Source organism: Lepisosteus platostomus, chromosome 16 (genome assembly GCF_059453375.1).
Source record: "Lepisosteus platostomus isolate fLepPlt1 chromosome 16, fLepPlt1.hap1, whole genome shotgun sequence".
NCBI lineage: Eukaryota > Metazoa > Chordata > Actinopteri > Semionotiformes > Lepisosteidae > Lepisosteus > Lepisosteus platostomus.
Window position 1 is genome coordinate 1,627,270 of NC_142626.1, and position 14,389 is coordinate 1,641,658.

The 14,389-nt window shown below is 55.1% G+C and overlaps 2 protein-coding genes across 4 annotated transcripts; one reads left to right on the forward strand and one right to left on the reverse strand.

The window, feature by feature from the left end:
- Positions 1–913: 913 nt before the first annotated feature.
- LOC148646647 (breast cancer metastasis-suppressor 1 homolog) lies at positions 914–9,744 on the reverse strand. Of its 2 annotated transcripts, none has more exons than XM_088608918.1 (11): positions 9,625–9,719; positions 7,236–7,458; positions 6,240–6,330; positions 5,211–5,338; positions 5,035–5,114; positions 4,131–4,227; positions 3,194–3,286; positions 2,777–2,841; positions 2,489–2,528; positions 2,173–2,299; positions 914–1,301 (listed from the first exon to the last, which is right to left on the reverse strand). In XM_088608918.1, exons 2-11 carry the CDS (start codon positions 7,387–7,389, stop codon positions 1,184–1,186), a joined length of 993 nt encoding a protein of 330 aa, XP_088465044.1. In that variant the 5' UTR covers positions 7,390–7,458; positions 9,625–9,719; the 3' UTR covers positions 914–1,183. The 2 variants fall into 2 exon arrangements, with proteins under 2 accessions (XP_088465044.1, XP_088465043.1); XM_088608917.1 differs by having other exon boundaries at positions 915–1,301; positions 7,236–7,390; positions 9,625–9,744.
- An 888-nt stretch (positions 9,745–10,632) lies between these two features.
- On the forward strand, positions 10,633–14,327 carry fkbp2 (FKBP prolyl isomerase 2). Of its 2 annotated transcripts, none has more exons than XM_088608621.1 (6): positions 10,633–10,756; positions 12,398–12,562; positions 12,646–12,758; positions 13,203–13,249; positions 13,864–13,899; positions 14,125–14,327. In XM_088608621.1, exons 2-6 carry the CDS (start codon positions 12,404–12,406, stop codon positions 14,184–14,186), a joined length of 417 nt encoding a protein of 138 aa, XP_088464747.1. In that variant the 5' UTR covers positions 10,633–10,756; positions 12,398–12,403; the 3' UTR covers positions 14,187–14,327. The 2 variants fall into 2 exon arrangements, with proteins under 2 accessions (XP_088464747.1, XP_088464748.1); XM_088608622.1 differs by having other exon boundaries at positions 10,692–10,834.
- Positions 14,328–14,389: the final 62 nt, after the last annotated feature.

Genomic DNA, 14,389 nt, shown 5'->3' on the forward strand with positions numbered 1-14,389 from the left:
CCAGCCCCAACACTCACCCCCTCCTCTACCCCAGCCCTAACACTCACCCCCTCCTCTACCCCAGCCCCAACACTCACCCCCTCCTCTACCCCAGCCCCAACACTCACTCACCCCCTCCTCTACCCCAGCCCTAACACTCACCCCCTCCTCTACCCCAGCCCCAACACTCACCCCCTCCTCTACCCCAGCCCCAACACTCACCCCCTCCTCTACCCCAGCCCTAACACTCACCCCCTCCTCTACCCCAGCCCTAACACTCACCCCCTCCTCTACCCCAGCCCTAACACTCACCCCCTCCTCTACCCCAGCCCCAACACTCACCCCCTCCTCTACCCCAGCCCCAACACTCACCCCCTCCTCTACCCCAGCCCCAACACTCACCCCCTCCTCTACCCCAGCCCCAACACTCACCCCCTCCTCTACCCCAGCCCCAACACTCACCCCCTCCTCTACCCCAGCCCTAACACTCACCCCCTCCTCTACCCTAGCCCCAACACTCACCCCCTCCTCTACCCCAGCCCCAACACTCACCCCCTCCTCTACCCCAGCCCTAACACTCACCCCCTCCTCTACCCCAGCCCTAACACTCACCCCCTCCTCGACCCCAGCCCTAACACTCACCCCCTCCTCTACCCCAGCCCCAACACTCACCCCCTCCTCTACCCCAGCCCCAACACTCACCCCCTCCTCTACCCCAGCCCCAACACTCACCCCCTCCTCTACCCCAGCCCCAACACTCACCCCCTCCTCTACCCCAGCCCCAACACTCACCCCCTCCTCTACCCCAGCCCCAACACTCACCCCCTCCTCTACCCCAGCCCCAACACTCACTCACCCCCTCCTCTACCCCAGCCCCAACACTCACCCCCTCCTCTACCCCAGCCCCAACACTCACCCCCTCCTCTACCCCAGCCCCAACACTCACTCACCCCCTCCTCTACTCCAGCCCTAACACTCACCCCCTCCTGAAGCCTAGCCCTAACCCCAATACCTCCCATAATCCCAATCCTAATCCCAACCCCAGTACCATAACACAGGTAGCACCTCAAGGTGTGGCAAGAGCTCGGATTCTCCCAGGGATCTTTGAAGAGGGCAGACCTTCCAGGGGGTCTCTCCAGGCTGTATCCAAGCCCCCCACCCCACCCCCCCAGTCTCTGTTCCTCTCTGGGGGCAGGGGGAGGGGTCAGGCCTTGCGGATGGTGTACTTCCCCTTCTGCAGCTGGGAGACGTAGATCTTGGTCTTGCTTCCATCAGTGCGCCTGAGCCAGACCTCCCCGGTGCTCACCGCTGTGATCACAGCCCTGCGGACACAGCAGCACAGCCTCACTGAGCTCCGCTTCCACTCTGGGACTCGTCTCGGGCGGTCTCGTACACGCACACACAACACACTGGTCTCCCCAGCCCTGACGCACCGCAGCTCTCGAACCCTGACACACTGGTGCTCTCCAGCCCTGACACACCACAGCTCTCGGACCCTGACACACTGGTGCTCTCCAGCCGTGACACACTACAGCTCTCGAACCCTGACACACTGGTGCTCTCCAGCCCTGACACACCACAGCTCTCGAACCCTGACACACTGGTGCTCTCCAGCCCTGACACACTACAACTCTCGAACCCTGACACACTGGTGCTCTCCAGCCCTGACACACCACAGCTCTCCAGCCCTGACACACTGGTGCTCTCCAGCCCTGACACACCACAGCTCTCGAACCCTGACACACTGGTGCTCTCCAGCCCTGACACACCACAGCTCTCGAACCCTGACACACTGGTGCTCTCCAGCTCTTCCCTTCTGTTTGCACTGAGCAATGCCCGTGACACGAGGTCATGTCGCCCACATGGAAATGGGATGGTGCCAAACACTCCCGCACTGAGAGGCTTGGCCCTTTGGCCTAGGGGAAATGTGCTGAACTTTCATGCACTGAGAGGCCTGGCCTTTGGGTAGAGGGAAGATTTGCTGAACTTGCATGCTTGGAGAGGCCTGGCCCTTTGGCATAGGGCTCAGGGCTCAGTGTCCCCATCTCTGTCCGGTGGAAGGTGACCCTCAGATCGTGTTTGTGTGGGGACCCCAGTCTCACTGCTGCCCAGACCTCGGCATTCTAAGCCATCTAAGCTGTAGACTGAATTCCTAAACGGCCTGCCTGTAGGTGCTGGACAGCTGGCACTCACTGTGAGGGCGTCTCCTCCCTGATCTCCAGCAGGATGCTGTTGCCCTTGCAGTAGCTCTCCCCCTCGTAGTACAGAGTGCCGTCCTCACAGCGGGCAGAGTAGGGGGCCTTGTCCACCTTCCCCGCGGCTGGACAGGGAGGAGACGGTTGGAGAGGGGGGGAGAGAGAGGAGTGGGGGAATAGGAAGGCAGAGGAGAGAAGAACGAATGAAAAATTAAAACAAAAAGAGAACAATGTAAGAGGAATGCAAAATGAGACACCGATTAAAGATGTGCTTGATGTCAAGGAGTCTGCAGGAAGAGGAGGGTCACACTCACTGTCTAACTTCTTCTTGAGGGGCAGCACTGAGGCCTTGGCCTGGAACACAAGAGCACGAGCACAAGTCAGTTCACTGTCTTTACAGTCTCAGACATCATAAATACATTCATTCCTATACTGCTGCTGCCAAAGCTCTGTCTACAATGAGACTGTCCCAGACACTGGGGGGTTCTTATTCACTACCAGAGCTGTCTTGCAGAATATATTTATGATCAACGTATTGTATAATGCGTATCATGGTTCCGTTTCCGAGATTACATCCCGAATGAATGGCCCTGACCTCTGACCTTTTTAATGGCTGTCCAGTCTTCCAGAATGTCAATGTCCCGCAGCATGTACACAATGTAAGGTCCTGTGCCGGAGAGAGAGAGACAGGTGTTGGTGTGCTGGTCACTGCACGGCACAGACAGGACGAGAAAAAGTAATGGACATTTGAAATAAGAACCAGGAGTGACAGCTGGGAGCCCGCTCCCAGACCTGAGTGTCTTATGGGGATTTTCAGGTCTCTTTTAAAGCACCAGACTGTTTAACTGGGCTCTCCGCCATCCTAATTCAGATGATCATCCTCAGCCCACTGGTCAACACCAGCTCCCCACAGCACTTCCTGCAGGTGCGTCACTCAAAGCGCACCGACTACAACACGGATGCAGGTTTTCTGTTCCTAGCTATTTTGGGATGGTGTGTTTTAGGCAGGGGAGGGATACCGGAGACCAGGGCTGCCTTCTTCTTCCTCTCTGGCTTCGTGGGGTCACTCTTCCTCTTGCACTTTTTTGCCCGAACCTCATCACTCCACCACTCTGTTCAAAAACACACAAAAAACACAAAGGGATGAGGTGTGAGACGACAGAGGAAACAGAGAGAGAGAGAGTTCAGAGGAGTGAGAGGGGAAAGGAGGAGAGAGTGCGCAGGAGAGTGAGAGGGAGCACACAGGTGGAGGAGAACAGGGGAGTGAGACAGTGTGTAGGAGAGTGAGAGAGAGCACACAGGTGGAGAACAGGAGAGGGAGAGAGTGTGCAGGAGAGTGAGAGGGAGCACACAGGTGGAGGAGAACAGGAGAGTGAGAGAGAGCACACAGGTGGAGAACAGGAGAGGGAGAGAGTGTGCAGGAGAGTGAGAGAGAGCACACAGGTGGAGGAGAACAGGAGAGTGAGAGAGCACACAGGTGGAGAACAGGAGAGGGAGAGAGTGTGCAGGAGAGTGAGAGGGAGCACACAGGTGGAGGAGAACAGGAGAGTGAGAGAGAGCACACAGGTGGAGAACAGGAGAGGGAGAGAGTGTGCAGGAGAGTGAGAGAGAGCACACAGGTGGAGGAGAACAGGAGAGTGAGAGAGCACACAGGTGGAGAACAGGAGAGGGAGAGAGTGTGCAGGAGAGTGAGACAGAGCACACAGGTGGAGGAGAACAGGAGAGTGAGAGAGTGTGCAGGAGAGTGAGAGAGCACACAGGTGGAGAACAGGAGAGGGAGAGAGTGTGCAGGAGAGTGAGACAGAGCACACAGGTGGAGGAGAACAGGAGAGTGAGAGAGTGTGCAGGAGAGTGAGAGAGCACACAGGTGGAGGAGAACAGGAGAGTGAGAGAGCACACAGGTGGAGAAGAGGAGAGAGAGAGAGTGCGCAGGAGAGGGAGACAGAGTGCCTGTACCGGAGGTGATGTCGATGTTCTGTCGGTCCTCTTCCAGCCTGCGGATTTTCTCCAGCAGCTCGTTCTTCATGTTGTCAAAGAGCAACAGCCTCTCGCTCTGCAAGACAGCACAACAGCGCGCACACACGCACGCGCGCACAGAACAGCGTCAGTGTGCTCCCAGGAGTCACAGAGCGGGGCAGAGACAGGGGTGAGAGTGTGTGTCCCTGCGTCAGTGTGTCCAGTGTGGCAGGGTATCAGTGTGTCACTGTGTCAGGGTACCAGTGTGTCCCTGTGTCAGGGTGTCAGGGAGAGAGAGTGTCAGTTCGTCAGGGTACCAGTGTGTCACTGTGTCAGGGTGTCAGGGAGAGAGAGTGTCAGTTCGTCAGGGTACCAGTGTGTCACTGTGGCAGTGTGTCAGGGAGAGAGAGTGTCAGTTCGTCAGGGTACCAGTGTGTCACTGTGTCACTGTGTCAGGGTGAGAGAGTGTCAGTTCGTCAGGGTACCAGTGTGTCACTGTGTCAGGGTATCAGGGTGAGAGAGTGTCAGTTCGTCAGGGTACCAGTGTGTCACTGTGTCAGGGTGTCAGGGAGAGAGAGTGTCAGTTCGTCAGGGTACCAGTGTGTCACTGTGTCAGGGTATCAGGGTGAGAGAGTGTCAGTTCGTCAGGGTACCAGTGTGTCACTGTGTCAGGGTATCAGGGTGAGAGAGTGTCAGTTCGTCAGGGTACCAGTGTGTCACTGTGTCAGGGTATCAGGGTGAGAGAGTGTCAGTTCGTCAGGGTACCAGTGTGTCACTGTGTCAGGGTATCAGGGAGAGAGAGTGTCAGCTCGTCAGGGTACCAGTGTGTCACTGTGTCAGGGTATCAGGGTGAGAGAGTGTCAGTTCGTCAGGGTACCAGTGTGTCCCTGTGTCAGTGTCTCACCTCCAGGTGCTGTCTGGCCCCCTGTATCTCACAGTCGTACCTGTGTCTGATCACCTGCAGACACAGTTCCTTGTACACACCTGTGACAGAGAGGTGAGAGGGCAGGTCAGCTCTGCGGTGTTAACCCCCGAGGCCGGGCCCGCCAATCGCTTCTGCGCTTGATAACAAAAGCTCACCGGCCACTTCGGTGCGGATCTTCATGTTGTTCTGCAGGGCCGCCAGCGGCTCCTTGTACTCCACCGCCCGGCCCGACATCACCTCCTCCAGCTTCGCCTTCACCTGGTTCAGCCTTTCCCGGAACAGCCTGGAAAAACCCGGGAGCGACAGAGCTCGGCTCGGGACCAGCACAGCAGGCCCAGGGCACCGTGAGCCAACAGGCCAGCGTTTGATTTCTCTCGGGGGGGGGGGGGCGTAAAATGGGTTGGGATAGCCCCCCCAAAGTGAGTGTGTTATGTGGGAGGAGGGGACCAGACGTTCTGGGCTCCTAGTTAAAGGAGGGCACGCTGGGCTGATTCACCAGGTGTCTCACCCCCCTGTCCAGCTGATCAGAGCTGGGCTGATTCATCAGGTGTCACACCCCCCCATCCAGCTGACCAGAGCTGGGCTGGGCTGGGCTGATTCATCAGGTGTCTCACCCCCCTGCCCAGCTGACCAGAGCTGGGCTGATTCATCAGGTGTCACACCCCCTGTCCAGCTGACCAGAGCTGGCTGGGCTGATTCATCAGGTGTCTCACCCCCCGTCCAGCTAACCAGAGCTGGGCTGGGCTGATTCATCAGGTGTCACACCCCCCTGTCCAGCTGACCAGAGCTAGGCTTGGCTGATTCATCAGGTGTCACACCCCCCTGTCCAGCTGACCAGAGCTGGGCTGATTCATCAGGTGTCTCACCTCCCTGTCCAGCTGACCAGAGCTGGGCTGGGCTGATTTATCAGGTGTCTCACCCAGGTTACCAGAGCTGGGCTGGGCTGATTCATCAGGTGTCACACCCCCCTGTCCAGCTGACCAGAGCTCCTCGTTACAGAAGGACACTCTGGGCTGATTCATCGTTTTCAGAAGGACCCGTTATCTGCTGGATGACCAGATGTTAACAGATGTTCGCAAATGTTGGGGTTGAACATTGTCTTCCTTACCTGGCTCCATCCTCCCTCTCTCCTCCCCCCCCCTCCCCTCGTCCCCTCTCTCTGTCTCTGCCCCATCTGCGCTTACTTTTCCTTCAGGTCCAGGAACTGCTTCTCCAGGTCGGACATCTCATCCAGACACTCCACCCTCCTCCTCTCGCAGTCCTCGTCGTCCATCTCTGAAAGGCACAGCGCCCCCGCGCGGGCTCAGGGGTCAGACAGGTGTCACGGCCGCGGAGGGTCAGTGCAGCGGACAGCTAGGACGGTACTCTGCCCCTTTTTCTACACACCAGACTCATGTCTCTGCTTTTACCAGTGAGAGGACAGGCTGTGCTCACTGAGCCTGTCCATGTCCAGTGTCTGTGTCTAGGCTGTGGTCACTGAGCCTGTCCTCTCTGGGCAGCCGGGTCTGCCTGTGTCCAGTTTCTCTGGCCTGGCAGTGGTCACTGAGCCTGTCCTCTCTGAGCAGCCAGGTCTGCCTGTGTCCAGTTTCTCTGGCCTGGCAGTGGTCACTGAGCCTGTCCTCCCTGCCTGTGTCCAGCGTGTGTGTCCAGGCTGTGGTCACTGAGCCTGTCCTCCCTGCCTGTGTCCAGCGTGTGTGTCCAGGCTGTGGTCACTGAGCCTGTCCTCCCTGCCTGTGTCCAGCGTGTGTGTCCAGACTGTGGTCACTGAGCCTGTCCTCCCTGCCTGTGTCCAGCGTGTGTGTCCAGACTGTGGTCACTGAGCCTGTCCTCCCTGCCTGTGTCCAGCGTGTGTGTCCAGACTGTGGTCACTGAGCCTGTCCTCCCTGCCTGTGTCCAGCGTGTGTGTCTAGGCTGTGGTCACTGAGCCTGTCCTCCCTGCCTGTGTCCAGCGTGTGTGTCCAGGCTGTGGTCACTGAGCCTGTCCTCCCTGCCTGTGTCCAGCGTGTGTGTCCAGACTGTGGTCACTGAGCCTGTCCTCCCTGCCTGTGTCCAGCGTGTGTGTCCAGACTGTGGTCACTGAGCCTGTCCTCCCTGCCTGTGTCCAGCGTGTGTGTCCAGGCTGTGGTCACTGAGCCTGTGCGTCATCAGAGTCCGCCTGACCCTCCCCCCCGGACACTGACCTGAGCTCTCCTCCTCGGCCTCGCTCTCGGACTCGCTGAGGCTGTGCTCCTCCCCACTCTCCTCCTCCTCGTCTCCGTTAGCCTCCAGAGCCGAGTCCGCCTCCGCCTCCGCCTCCATCTCCTCCGGCTCCTTCGGGGCTGGCTGGACCGGCATGCTGCCCAGCAGGGACAGGGGGAGACGGGACAGGGTCAGACTCCTGCTGCCCGGCAGCCCTCCTACAAACTGGACACACGGCGTCTCCAGAGGGTTTGAATCGAGGGTCAAGTCCTGTACCCCAGACCACCGGTCTGGGTCACACTGTACCCCTACAGTCCAGAGCCCGCCGGTCCAGTCTGGGTCACACTGTACCCCTACAGTCCAGAGCCCGCCGGTCCAGTCTGGGTCACGCTGTACCCCTACAGTCCAGAGCCCGCCGGTCCAGTCTGGGTCACACTGTACCCCTATAGTCCAGAGCCCGCCGGTCCAGTCTGGGTCACACTGTACCCCTACAGTCCAGAGCCCGCCGGTCCAGTCTGGGTCACACTGTACCCCTATAGTCCAGAGCCCAACGGTCCAGTCTGGGTCACACTGTACCCCTACAGTCCAGAGCCTGCCGGTGCAGTCTGGGTCACACTGTACCCCTACAGTCCAGTCTGGGTCACACTGTACCCCTACAGTCCAGAGCCTGCCGGTGCAGTCTGGGTCACACTGTACCCCTACAGTCCAGAGCCCGCCAGTCCAGTCTGGGTCACACTGTACCCCTACAGTCCAGAGCCTGCCGGTGCAGTCTGGGTCACGCTGTACCCCTACAGTCCAGTCTGGGTCACACTGTACCCCTACAGTCCAGAGCCCGCCAGTCCAGTCTGGGTCACACTGTACCCCTACAGTCCAGTCTGGGTCACAATGTACCCCTGCAGTCCAGAGCCCGCCGGTCCAGTCTGGGTCACGCCGTACCCCTGCAGTCCAGAGCCTGCCGGTCCAGTCTGGGTCACACCGTACCCCTACAGTCCAGAGCCTGCCGGTCCAGTCTGGGTCACGCCGTACCCCTACAGTCCAGAGCCCGCTGGTCCAGTCTGGGTCACGCCGTACCCCTACAGTCCAGAGCCCGCTGGTCCGGTCTGGGTTACGCTGTACCCCTACAGTCCAGAGCTCGCCGATCCAGTCTGAACTAAAATGATACACGACTTTTAAATCAGTGATATAATAACCTATAAATCAGTTTATGATACTTAATATACATTAATAATATTTATATATTATATAATATATTTATAAATATATCATATAAATCAGTTTATAATAACCTATAAATTACTGAATAACCTCCCCATGGAATGTGCCAAAAGCCTCCTATGTATATGAGGGGGATTTCAATAATACACGCCTACATATACTTGTATACAGATGTCCCAGTGTGCCCATTTTTATTTGATGAGAGTCAAAGATAATAGAAACAGATTCATACAGCGCACTTCAAACGCAGACGCGGCAGCCTGACAAACAAAACAGTCAAAACACAGACGCGCTCAGGGCATCCGTCGAGGATGGCATCACGTGACTGCTAATTAGTTAATTGAGTGGCGCCCCCCCGAGCTCCTTACTTCTGTGACCTACAAATACCCCTCTTCGGCACTTTAACCCAATGATTCCGGTTTTCTGCACCGCCCGGCAGGTTCTCCAGCCTGCGCAGTACTGCTTTTTTTTATTATTTTTAAAGAGCCTATTAATTCTGGGCGAATTAATTCATCCAGAGAGAATCCCGAATCTAGTCCCGGAATTCCCACAGGCTGTGTTCGCCGTGGACAGGATTTGTTCCAGACGGGATATACCTCTTAATGAGCTCCCTCGCACGAATAAAAGCTTCGTTGCTTATATTTTTCTCCCTCAAGCGCTTCTGCACTTGAACTGTGAGGGCGAGAGAGAGTCATTTTATTTATTTATTTTATTTTATTAACCCACCCCAGGACAGCGGTCTCTTCTAATCCTTATAAAGACGTGCAGCTCGTTCTTGGTGTTTTTTCACCGCGATGAAGCCGGTTCAGTCGGCGGTTTCTCGCTCGGAAACGTTGATGCAAACTTTCTGTGCGCGCTGGGCTCCGTAATCAATGAATTAAAACACAAACTCGGTCACGGGTGGGGTGGGGGTGGGAAGCAGAATTTTCCTCGTTTATCGGCGTTTTGCGATAAAAAAGAAAGTGTCCGGTTCATCTCAAACTAAATATGCATATACAGGAGAACGGAATTAGATTTGTTTCTCTTTGTACAGGTTTACAATACGGTGCGTCCAACAGCTTTTAAAAACAGGATTAATTGTGAAAAGAGGTCAAAGAGCATCGCTATTTCACACACTGCGCGACACAGCGGTCCTCAGGAGGTGCGTGTCTGGGCGGTTCGGACCACGTTTCTTACCTTCGCGATACTTTTGGAGCAATTATCCCGAATTTATTGAAACTACACTTCCTCTCTCTGGAACTTCAGAAACGGCGACAGTAAAAATAATAAGGTGGAAGTGTTTCATTTTCCACCAATCAGGGCGCCACGGTCGCGCACGCTCCGCCAATCGGAGCGCGGCCGTGGCGAGGGGCTAGCCAATCCCCGTCTCGATGGGCACAGCTGTGACCAATCAGGGGCGAAGGTGCTTCTCACGCTGACCAATCAGCGCGCACGGCAGGTTGTTACTGTACAGATGTCTCTCTGTGTGTGAGAGAAGATGGACCTTCGATCTGCACGTTTTAGCTAAGTGACACTATATATGTCATATAAATAAACTGGATATTATTATAGACAGCTCTGAGGTTTTTGGGGTTTGCTTAACCTTTTCGACTTTTTTTTAATTCGCAGTCCAGTAACAAATACTATACAAACAACTTCTACTAAAAATAATATCGCAGACGTAGGGAGACGTGTTTTTATTTTTAATTTTACAAATAATCGAAACTTCATTTAGTTTGCTAACTCATACTTTCAACCGCCAACACTGGACATTGTGCATTTGTATATTATTATTATTATTATTATTATTATTATTATTATTATAGAGAAGAAACTACAACAATTAAGGGCAAAATTATGCAGACACTGCAAATGAGTTAGATGGAATATTACAAACGTTACGTTTTGCGTTTTTTTTCAGTCTGACAGCTCGTGTTTACAGTCGCCTCCGAGGTACAAACGTTTATCAAATAATGATAATAGTGATAATGAAGGGATTTCACTGCTTTTTAGTTACTGCGGACATCCTAATAACATATGCATATTTTTATTTGAACGCATTCAATCTCCATTACAGGATTATAGCATTCCTCCCCCCCAAAAAAGGGATTTGAAAGTACCGTAGTTTATCACAGTCATCACAGTATAGTAACTCCAGCTAACAGCCTGTCATTTCAATAAAGTTCTTTGACAGATATGTGACCCGGAACATGTTATGTCCTGAGCGTGAGCGGGGGAAACTACTTCCTGTGTCAGCCGGGTACTCTGTTTCCGGTTCTGAGCGGCTGCTGTGTGTTGCAGAATTTGAACCTCGCCGTTGCACCAGGAGGTGAGGGAAGCGACGCGTGTTTCGGAGCGAAAACAGGGACTGTGTGCGCATATAATACGGGAACCGTCGTTTTCTGCAGTGAGTCCCGGAGAAGGCACGATGCACATGATGGCGGTGATGTTGTTCAATGTGTAACTTAGGATAATGGATAATGGATAATAGGGGCAGATATTGGACATGTAGCAACAATAGCTAAGGATCTCAATAGAAAGGGTAGATCTAGACATATAATTGACAACTTTATATTTAAGAAGACCCCCCATTTCATGCATACGGCGATAAATGTACTGCTGGATTAGCGATTAGTGTCATTTTCTGCATAGAGCGACGGGTGTGCTCTTGGGTTAATGATGAATGTTAGGAGAACTGGAAAGGTGGAACTTGACGTGTTTCTAAAATCTTATTGCCCTTATTAATGAGAAAACGTGTAACAGCTTTCTATGACCCTGGGGTGTTGTTACACCCGGACTATCTGCTGCGACGGGACTTTGAACCTTTCACCTTTGGAGACCTGAGTAATGCATGCACCTTTTGCATGAATAATCACATTTCTGGTTTTCAACAAACAGAAGAAGTTAAAGTATTTTTGGTGTAGTTTGGTTGTAAGCTGTCGGTTAATGAATGAAAATGTTCTATGGCCACCTGTTATTATGAGTTTTAGTTCTGATTGAGGGGCGACATTGAACAGCTTGTCAGCTTCTAGGCTAGAATCGGACTGAAAACAGTGCACTGAATTCCATCAGCTGGCGTCCTTATATCTTATTGTGGACTGGAGCTTCAGCGCTGTGCAGGTGGTAGATATATCTCAGTGTGTCTGGTGGCTCTGTCTCTCCCTGCAGGACGAGATGAGGCTGGCCGCTGTGTGGGCAGGAGCTCTGCTGTGTCTCAGTGTGTCTGGTGGCTCTGTCTCTCTCTGCAGGACGAGATGAGGCTGGGCGCTGTGTGTGCAGGAGCTCTGCTGTGTCTCAGTGTGTCTGGTGGCTCTGTCTCTCTCTGCAGGACGAGATGAGGCTGGGCGCTGTGTTGGCCGTAGCTCTGCTGTGTCTCAGTGTGTCTGGTGGCTCTGTCTCTCTCTGCAGGACGAGATGAGGCTGGGCACTGTGTTGGCCGTAGCTCTGCTGTGTCTCAGTGTGTCTGGTGGCTCTGTCTCTCTCTGCAGGAGGAGATGAGGCTGGGCGCTGTGTGTGCAGGAGCTCTGCTGTGTCTCAGTGTGTCTGGTGGCTCTGTCTCTCTCTGCAGGACGAGATGAGGCTGGGCGCTGTGTTGGCCGTAGCTCTGCTGTGTCTCAGTGTGTCTGGTGGCTCTGTCTCTCTCTGCAGGACGAGATGAGGCTGGGTGCTGTGTGTGCAGGAGCTCTGCTGTGTCTCAGTGTGTCTGGTGGCTCTGTCTCTCTCTCTGCAGGAGGAGATGATGCTGGGCGCTGTGTGTGCAGGAGCTCTGCTGTGTCTCAGTGTGTCTGGTGGCTCTGTCTCTCTCTGCAGGACGAGATGAGGCTGGGTGCTGTGTGTGCAGGAGCTCTGCTGTGTCTCAGTGTGTCCGGTGGCTCTGTCTCTCTCTGCAGGACGAGATGAGGCTGGCCGCTGTGTGTGCAGGAGCTCTGCTGTGTCTCAGTGTGTCTGGTGGCTCTGTCTCTCTCTGCAGGACGAGATGAGGCTGGGCACTGTGTTGGCCGTAGCTCTGCTGTCTCTCAGCCCACTCTGCAGAGCCAGCGAAGGCAAGAAGAAGCTGCAGATCGGAATCAAGAAGCGGGTTGACGACTGTCCCATCAAGTCCCGCAAGGGGGACGTCCTGCACATGCACTACACCGTGAGTCCCGCTCGCCGTCCGCTTGTCCTGCGGCATCCCCCCCCCGCCGTGGCTGAGCCCTGTCTGCCCTCTCTCTCCCCCAGGGGAAGCTGGAGGACGGGACGGAGTTTGACAGCAGCATCCCCAGAAACCAGCCATTCACCTTCACCCTGGGCACGGGGCAGGTCATCAAGGGCTGGGACCAGGGGCTGCTGGGGTACGTCTCTGCCCCTCTGTCCGTCTCCCTCTCTGTCCAGGTTGCTCTCTGTTGCAGTTTCTCCATCGGCCTTCCTGTGCCCCATTGTTGTTTCTCTGTCAGTGTCTCCAAGTCTGTCCCCTCTGCCTGCCCCTCGCCCCTGTCTGTCCCCTCTGCCTCTCTCGGCCTCCCCCTCGCCCCTGTCTGTCCCCTCTGCCTCTCTCGGCCTCCCCCTCGCCCCTGTCTGTCCCCTCTGCCTCTCTCGGCCTCCCCCTCGCCCCTGTCTGTCCCCTCTGCCTCTCTCGGCCTCCCCCTCGCCCCTGTCTGTCCCCTCTGCCTCTCTCGGCCTCCCCCTCGCCCCTGTCTGTCCCCTCTACCTCTCTCGGCCTCCCCCTCGCCCCTGTCTGTCCCCTCTGCCTCTCTCGGCCTCACTCTGTCTGACTGATTTTTTGTTCTTTGTTCCAGGATGTGTGAAGGAGAGAAGAGGAAGCTGGTCATCCCTTCAGACCTGGGTGAGCACAGGGAAAGCATTACAACGCAGGAGGCTCGTACAGGCCGTCATACTGCCGTCCCACCTGCAGGAGGCTCTTGTGTCTATACAGGCCATCATACTGCCGTCCCACCTGCAGGGGGCTCGTGTGTCTGTACAGAATGTCATACTGCTGTCCACCTGCAGGGGGCTCTTGTGTCTATACAGAATGTCATACTGCTGTCCCACCTGCAGGGGGCTCGTGTGTCTGTACAGAATGTCATACTGCTGTCCCACCTGCAGGGGGCTCTTGTGTCTGTACAGAATGTCAAACTGCTGTCCCACCTGCAGGGGGCTCGTGTGTCTGTACAGAATGTCAAACTGCTGTCCCACCTGCAGGGGGCTCGTGTGTCTGTACAGAATGTCATACTGCTGTCCACCTGCAGGGGGCTCGTGTGTCTGTACAGAATGTCATACTGCTGTCCACCTGCAGGGGGCTCGTGTGTCTGTACAGAATGTCAAACTGCTGTCCCACCTGCAGGGGGCTCGTGTGTCTGTACAGAATGTCAAACTGCTGTCCCACCTGCAGGGGGCTCGTGTGTCTGTACAGACACTTGTGTCTTCTGTTTTCCTAAGATTGCGTTTGTTTGCTTCTAGGGTACGGCGATCGGGGAGCCCCGCCTAAGATCCCAGGTAAGCTTCTCTCTCTGCCTGAATTTGTGAAAGGTCAGCAACAACTGGAAAAAAAAAATTGAATTTTTGGAGGGCCAAAAACGTGCCGATTTCTCACGTTTCGCAATATTTTAAGAGCTTTGCGCCTGCTTGAAAAATGAATAAAAACCGCAGTTCTCTCCACGTCATACCTGCATTATTTGTGCTGTTTTGAATTAAAGTGCTGTTACCTCTTTCCTCCTCTAGGTGGAGCCACGCTCATATTCGAAGTGGAGCTGCTGAGCATCGAGCGCCGCTCCGACCTCTGATAAGAGGTCCCAGGGTGCCCCTATACAGCGCCCCCTTTCTGCCGGATCCAGGCGGGGGGGACATTGCCTGTTCGGGGACTCCTTCCCATGCCGAGTTTGTTTTTCCAGACGAGAATAATAAACGATGTGACACATTCCTTATCCGCCTGCCTCGGGGGTTGTGTTTTCTCAAGTCGGAAATAAGCTCAGACCTCCTCCCCGCG